This window comes from Gossypium arboreum, chromosome 6, assembly GCF_025698485.1.
Source record: "Gossypium arboreum isolate Shixiya-1 chromosome 6, ASM2569848v2, whole genome shotgun sequence".
In the NCBI taxonomy this organism is placed as follows: Eukaryota; Viridiplantae; Streptophyta; class Magnoliopsida; order Malvales; family Malvaceae; genus Gossypium; species Gossypium arboreum.
Window position 1 is genome coordinate 114,503,046 of NC_069075.1, and position 7,869 is coordinate 114,510,914.

General features: G+C 31.7%; 1 protein-coding gene and 1 long non-coding RNA gene across 2 annotated transcripts; both read left to right on the forward strand.

The window, feature by feature from the left end:
• The first annotated feature begins 284 nt into the window (after positions 1-284).
• Positions 285-3,177, forward strand: LOC108465445 (uncharacterized). The gene is made up of 2 exons (XM_017765770.2): positions 285-583; positions 2,330-3,177. The coding sequence occupies exons 1-2, from the start codon at positions 499-501 to the stop codon at positions 2,929-2,931; spliced, it is 687 nt and encodes a 228-aa protein (XP_017621259.1). The 5' UTR covers positions 285-498; the 3' UTR covers positions 2,932-3,177.
• A 2,465-nt stretch (positions 3,178-5,642) lies between these two features.
• LOC108465446 (uncharacterized) lies at positions 5,643-7,575 on the forward strand. Its single transcript, XR_001868427.2, has 3 exons — positions 5,643-5,841; positions 6,368-6,458; positions 7,387-7,575. It is a non-coding gene; the product is annotated as an uncharacterized LOC108465446 (long non-coding RNA).
• Positions 7,576-7,869: the final 294 nt, after the last annotated feature.

Here is a 7,869-nt window from a genome sequence, read left to right on the forward strand (position 1 = left end):
ATATTTATAATTTAACCCATGTGTTTTAAATATGCTCCATATCATATTTGAGTGGCATTTAACACTAAAACTAATGCCTAAGCTGATTGAATAAATTGATTAATATGATATTGATATTTTGAGACCAAACTAAAACATTTTTTAAGTTGAGAGATCAATTTAAGATTTGGTCATAGATGCCTAATGAAAATGACCCTATACTTTTAAGATACTAATACATGTGTGGGGACGTTTGTTGTAATTAACCCTGATTAAAGATCCGGGTTTTTTTTGGTTCAAATGTGGTATTGGGTCATTTTTGAAATAAAGATTCAAAGGGTTAAACCCGATAACCCCGATGGTGGCTTGTCGGCAACGGCAATTAAAGACCAAAAAAAGACTAGCCGTAGTTGTAAAGCAACAGAAACGAAACGGACATTTTACTCACCATTTTCCCTCTTATTTCATCTCTTGGTTTCTTCTGTCTCTAATCTCCTCAGTTAACTCAAAATTACAACAATGGCAATGGCTATGGCAATGGCAGAGGCGTTATGGCTTCTCTTGTCTCCTTTTCTTTTCCTCTCTGTTTCTGCCCTTACTCAAAGTAAGTCCTGTCCCCCTTCTGGTGAAAACTAATCACTTGCAACAATGCATTTTATGTTTTCTATTTGGGGTATTGGTTCTGCCTACTGATTGATCTGCTTCATAACTATTGAAATATATCGGTTTTTTTTTTGCATTTTAATTTTTGGATTTTTTTTTCTCTAAATGCTTCTTGTTGATGTGAAATTTTAGTGAGAAAAAATATCAAACAGAAAAAATAAAATATTTGAGAATACAATGAAACTATGTGACTATTTGCATTTTGTATTAACGAAAATAGTTTACTAAACTTTGAATAGAGTACAAAAAAATCAATTTCTATAAATAATTATTATAAAAATTTCTGCAATAATTCTTTATAAAATAATCTGAGAATAGTAGAAGATGGAGGAAGAGTAGAAAGAATTTTGAGAATAGTTGTTTGGTTTTTTGGTAAGTTGGCTAGAATTTTTTCCAATGATTGTCTATTTTTATTTGACTTGATTTTCTTTTGAGTTTTTATTGTTTGTTTTCGCTGGATCTCGTGATTAAATTTGTGTCTTTTAATTGATTGATTGGTTTTTTTTATTTTGTTTCTATTTTTAGTGCTTTAATTTAGTGAGAGCAAGGAAAACAAAGGAAAGAAAATTTACTTTTTGCATTTTAGATTTCCATCCCATCATTATATTGAGATTTTTCCAAGCTTCATTACTTAGCAGAGGATTTGGGATAAATAGGTAGGGATAAAATTCATGAAAGCTTATCTATGCTAACATTATTAATTGTAGAAATGGGCTTTAGCCACTGGTTTTGATTATAATGTATATCTTATCAAGGACAGTATTTGGTCTATGTTGTGAGATGTGATCTTGTACTTTTCTTTCTTGTTTAAGATAGTATCGTTTAATTGCGGTGTTTTATGGTTTTCCAAATGTGTTTGTTGAGGTGTTTTTTTTATTAACCTTTTTGTTTTTATTATGGATGTGAAAAAAAATCCGTTTATAATTTGGTATCTTTAAGCTTCTAAATCTCAATTCGTAGTAAACAAAGAATTCAGGACATTGGTGTTTTTAGAATACTAAGTTCTAGCTCTGGTATAAACCCAGATGAAAATCTTTGATCATGAGATGAATCATGCTTATGTATGATAAGGAATAAACATCTCTTGTAGAAAGAGCTATGTTGCTTTGATTCTTCGGTTCTTTTAAGTATCACTATCCAAGACCTGTATCTGACACATTTTTGAATACGAGTATTCCGAGTAACAGAGAGAGAATTGCCCAAGTGAGCACGAGATGTTGAAACTAAGCAATGCATCAAGAAGAGAAAGCTATGCTGTTTTTCCAATATTTCACCATTACCCACTTCTATGAGGCATAATAAAAAAAGTCTTCAACTTCATTGAGGCAAACTAAACATCTTTGATGACCTTCATGTTGCAAATGGTCCCTTCTCTTTCAATTTCCCAATACCTTGAAAGTTTTGCATAATTTACACCTGATTCTATATGCTGTTCTAGTCAGGATCCTCAGCATACAATCCAAGGGTTGCCCCCATCCGTCTTAACTTCACTTTTTCTATGGTACAACTCTTATGAAACAAATAATGGCTCGAAAGAATGCAAAGCATATACTCCTTCCATCTGTCAGATGCTCGAGTGCACTCCTTGTTTATGGTCCGAATTTTGTGTTTGTGTCTTTTGTGCTTTCACATTATGATCTGATTGTATCATTATTCTTTAACACTAACTGTTGAATACAAATTGTAGCCAAACTAACCGATAACCCAGCGGATGAGTTGGTGGCTGTGCTTAATGCCAATAGAACGGCACACAAGTCATCATCCCTCGCAGACAACCCAGGCCTGGCCTGCATTGCTTTGCAATATATAAAAGCATACCAAGGTGATTGTGAAGCTGTAGGAGGGTCTGATGCCAAGAAGCCTCCCGACTCCGAATTTGCACAAACTTTTGCCCCTTACTGCGGAGTCGACGCGTCGACCCTCTCACCAATCACCGGCCGTTTTCTTGGATGCCAATCCAAATATGTCCAGCCTTCCGAAGCGTTCTCAATGTTGATAAAAAATGAAAAGAGTTTGGAAATCCTCTACAACAAGAACCAGACAGAAATCGGGGCTGCTGTGACTGGCATTGATGGTGGAGCTCCCTATTTCTGGTGTGTGCTGTTGAGCAACGGTAAGCACAACAGTAGCTTTGTTCTGGAAGACGGTGTGGCTAAAATCAGCAGACCTGGGTGCTTCAGTGGTGCCAATGATGATTGCAGCGGTGCTGATGGCCCATCCCCGTTTGGTCATAAGTGGGTGTATGCTATTACAGCTTTCATTGCTGTGGGATATGCCTTCGGCTTATGATCATAGCCTGTAGTGTATGGACCACTTTTTCACTTGATTGTTCATTCTGGGGCCAGTTTCAGTCCATTGCCTTAAATAGCTTGGTCCCCTCTAGTATTTGTTTCTGGAGGGATTTAATTTATCATTCATTTCACATGAGTCCACACTTTATGCTATTAAATTTTCTCCTGTTTTATGTCTAAATTGGAAATGACATTTTTTTACTGGGAATGGTATATGTTGTTTATGATGATTTTATTGGCCAAATTATGATTTTCATCTCAATATTATACTCAACTTAGCAATTTAGTTTTATACTTTCATTAGGCATAATTTGGAAGTCTTGTATTATTAATTTATTTTAAGCTCCAAAATATTAAAACTTAAAATTTTTCGTAGAATTTTAAAAAATCAAATACCAAAAACCCAAATTCTCTATTTCTATAATTTATAATATATAAAAGGCTTAATCCTCAAGTTGATATTTAAACTATACCCTTTTTTCTATTTTAGTACTAAATTTTTTTTATCATAAGTGGTACTTAATTTATTTTTTCCCAAGTTGATACCTCCGTTAGTTTAACTGTTAAGTCTTCTTAAAAAGAGTTTAACTCACAAATTAGTACTTAAAACTATATCCTTTTTCCAATTTGATGTCTAAACTTTTTTTTATCACAAGTGGTATCTAAACTCTTCTTATGTTACCCAATTTATACCAAAATGTTATATTTCTTAAAAGAAAAAATATTTTTATTTCTTTTATTTTCTTTTACATTATTTATCTCTTTTATTTCTTTTTTATTCTTTTCTTAGCAATGCTCAAAATTTACCTTCTTGAGGTCAAAATGATGGCGATTAATTCAATTTTCGAACTTCACTGCGTGCTTGCTCTACTTGATGGGAGTAAAAAAAAATTATTTCATCGATAAAATTAGTGTTTCCAAAACTAGACCTGAAATCGATTGGGGTACTAGTCCAAAGATAAGGGTCGAACTAATTGACTCTCAAATCAATATAGATCGATTAAACCAAGCTAAAAAACCAATTGAACTGATTTTATCTATTTTAAAAATATTTTTATTGTTATAATTTTTTAATAATTTATTTGATCAAACCGGACGAAGTGATCAAATTGGGAATTGGTGGCTTGATTAGTTCAATCACTGGTCTAGTTTTGAAGAATAAAAAAAAAAGAGAAATAAATATATAAGAGAAAATAGTACTTTTTTGTCTTTTTTACCACATGTCAATTTTTAATTTGTTATTTTTTAAAATTGGCTTAACATTTTTTTGGTCACAAGTGGTACCTAAACTAAACTAAACTAAACTATGATCATAAACATTTTTTTGGTTACAAGTGGTACAAAAGTACCAATTTAGAAAAATTAGTTTAGTTTAGGTACCACTTGTGACAAAAAAAAGTTTAGGTACCAAAATGAGAAAAAAAAGCCATAGTTTAGGCACGTATCACACCCCTCGCTCGACCCGATCGTTGGGTTCGAGCTAACGGTTGCTATATTCGTTGCTGAAGTAACTACAACCAAATTCACAATAAAATAGTCATTTTCTCATGCATTCAAACATTAATCATGATTAAATTATAATAATTCACCATTTCCGGGTCTTATTCGAGCTTATGAGAGCTCTTTTGTCAACCCAAACCAGAAATAGGACCAAATTGTAAAGTCTTTAAAATATAAGAATCAATGTCGTGAATTCATCTTGTTCTCGTCACGATGTGGTCATTACATCATGTCACGTCGCAACAACAAGTTCTAGCTTGTCATGACGTCACTCATTATAATGGCAATGTTGCGACGTGACCCTTATTTTTGATAAAAATAAATCATTTTGTACCTATTTCATAACTTTCAACCAAACCTTACACCATATACACTAGATTCCAATTTTAATTGGTTTAAAACATACAATAAAATTATACCAAATAGTTCAAGCATCCATGTTCAAGTCTCTACCAAAACATTTACTACTTATACATAATTTATTTCTAAGTAATTCAATGCCAACAACCACATAATAACCAAGACATTTCATGCCAAAGTTTTCCCATGTCAACCACCTTGAAACATGCAATTTCAATCTTATTATAAACACTTACGAACACATGTACGTAGTTATGACTTATAAACATTATGCATGACCATCAACTATTCAGCTAGGCAACATTTCACAAGCATTCTTCAAGTTATAAGTGTTAAATTTCATTCCATCTTGTACCTATCAACAAGCTACCTGTAAGAAATAGGTCTAGTAGTTTCGGGTAAGTTTACTGGGTTCCAAGTGAAAATTAGGAATTAATCGGGTTAATTAGAGATTTATATTCTTAATTAGTTAGCTTAATTTCATCTAAAAAAATTGGTAAATAATATTCCAAAAATAAAAATATTTTTATAAAATTAATTTTATGGTTTTAAATAATTTTGGGTAAAATAAATATTTTGGGTTAAATTGGAATTTAAAAATAATTTAAAATGGGGGTTTAATTGGATGATTGAAAATATTAATTAAATGACACTAATTTGAAAAACAAGATAAATGTGTAAGAGGTTTTATAGTAAATAAACCATATTTTCGGAATTTTGGAGGGAAATGAGCAAATTGTAAAACAAGGGAAACGAGGGAGTGGCTTGATGGCAAATTCCCCAAATTTTGAAAACCAAGTGGGGGTTTTCAGTTTTAAAAACTCTGTAGCTACCTCACTTTTCACCCGAATTGAGAGCTTTTTCTTTCACTTTTTTTTTTGCTTGTTTTCATAAACCAAATATCAGAGAATAGATCTAAACCTTTTCTCTCCCAAAATTCTCTCTAAAATCTCTCGAAATAATTTTCAAAGTTGGGCAAAAAGTCATCTGAATTTCTTTAAGCATTTTGATTCAAACTTCCAAATCAATGATTTGAGTTCAACTGAAGGTAATTCTCATCTCTAAACTTATTTTTAAGTTGATTTCAATCATTATTTGTTAATTAAAGTGATTATAATAGATTTTCAACTTTAATGTCTTCTTTCTTGAACTTGAGGATCAACAATAGTGGATCTTTAATTTGAGCTAGAATCCAAATATTAATGGATGTCAAAGCTCACAATAGGTCTAATAAGAGGTTCTTAATCTTAAACTAAAATATCGAACACATTTTATGGATCAATTTCGAGAAATTCGAATTTGACCAAGAACATGGATGATTTTTCCAGAAAATTATGAAAAGAATTAAATGATGAAATTAACACTTAGAATACATGTTATTGGACTAAGAATGGAGATTAGAAGTGGTTGAGGTGCTGAAAAGGGAGTTTAGTTGAGAAATTTTATATTTCGGCTTATTTGTGCAATATCAATAAGGTAGTTTAGAGTAATGATTTAGATTCGTATACTTTATCAAATTTCGTGTTTCTTGTTGCTATTGTTAGTTTGTAATGCATACTTTGTCTCTGTTAAAGCTCCACATCAAGAGGAGGAACATGCAAATCAAAATTGAAGCTCAAACTTGCTTGTTTGAACATATATTTGCTTAAAGAGCTAAGTGTGGAGGTGAGTGATATTAAGGGTAATTTGGTAAGTTGGCCTTATTATGTGTTAAATTAAAGGTTTAATTGGTGTTATTAATGACTTAATTTCATATTGGATGGTTGGATTTGCAAAAATAGGTTTTATTTTATAAAAGAGCAAAATGGCAATTGGTTTGATAAGTTGTGTATTATGCTTTTAACATGATTAAATTGTATGGAATAAATTGATATTTGGCGCATGAATTGCTGATTTATTGAACATTTGATAAAGGTGTTCTAATTGGTATATGAATATTGGGAAAATGATATTTGCTATGCTTAATTTTACTGATGTTAAAATTGCTTAGCACCATGCTTTTACTTGCATTTTAACATCCTAAATTAAGTGATTAAACATCAAAATTTATGCCTTATATGTATGATTATATTGGCAATATTGCATGGTGGATCCATTGGATATAGTTGGTATGCCATAGGATTTGTGAGTATTCACCATTATTTGTGATATTGTGAGCATATGGCTCTTGGTAGACTAATTTTTTTGGAGTAGATAAGGGACTATTGAGCTTGAGTCTCCACTCATTAGGTTATTTGAGGCGCTATAGGGAGCGTGTGGCTTTAGCCCACTCATTTCGGAGGATTGTATTTGATTTGTGGGAATTTGGAGATCTGTTTATCCAATGTATGATCACATATTTACTTATTGTCGTGGATGTATTATGCCAATATAATTGAATGTTTATGAGTTAAAAGATGATTTTGCATGCCATGGAAAAATTGATTCTTAATTCTTGAAATAGCATATGATGTTATGGTGAAATATTAACATGTTGTGACTGAAAATTTAATGCTTAATTGCTTTGATTTATGCATGATTGGGTGCAAATTACTTGATGTTTTTACTATCATTCATTAAGTTTTTTAAGCTCACACCCTCATATTTCGTGTAGAGAATTTCCAGGCGTAAGGAGTCGAGAAGCGAGTGCAAGGGCGATCCAAGAATAAGGCTCGGTAATAGCCTAAGAAATTTACTTTAGAGACTATATAGGGGCATTGTGATGCTTTTGGGACTAGTGTTATTTTACTTGTAATGGACATTGGATATTAAATTTTAGACATTAATTTTGGTGATTTTATAATTGCTTTAGTACATGATTTTATGTTTAATTGATGTTTGATTTTTGGTATGTTAATGAGCTTTCGTATGGTGGTTGTTAACACGATGTATTTAGCATGTATTTTATAATAACAATGTTTAATTGAAGCTTACATGGAGCAGATTGCTTGCGGCTAAAGTATGTAGCTTGTGTGAATTAATTGGTGTTTGCTAAGCATGTAATTGGGTGTTAAATTTTGATTAATTGTTGCATATTTGTTGTAAATAAATTAAATTGGAGATGTGTGAATGTTTATGATAATTAATTGTAGCTATT

Bases quoted from the DNA above. Each gene is read 5' to 3' on its own strand.
- LOC108465445 (XM_017765770.2), top strand. From the start codon at position 499: ATGGCAATGGCTATGGCAATGGCAGAGGCGTTATGGCTTCTCTTGTCT. The intron at 584-2,329 runs GTAAGTCCTGTC...TACAAATTGTAG, and splicing joins TGTTTCTGCCCTTACTCAAA to CCAAACTAACCGATAACCCA.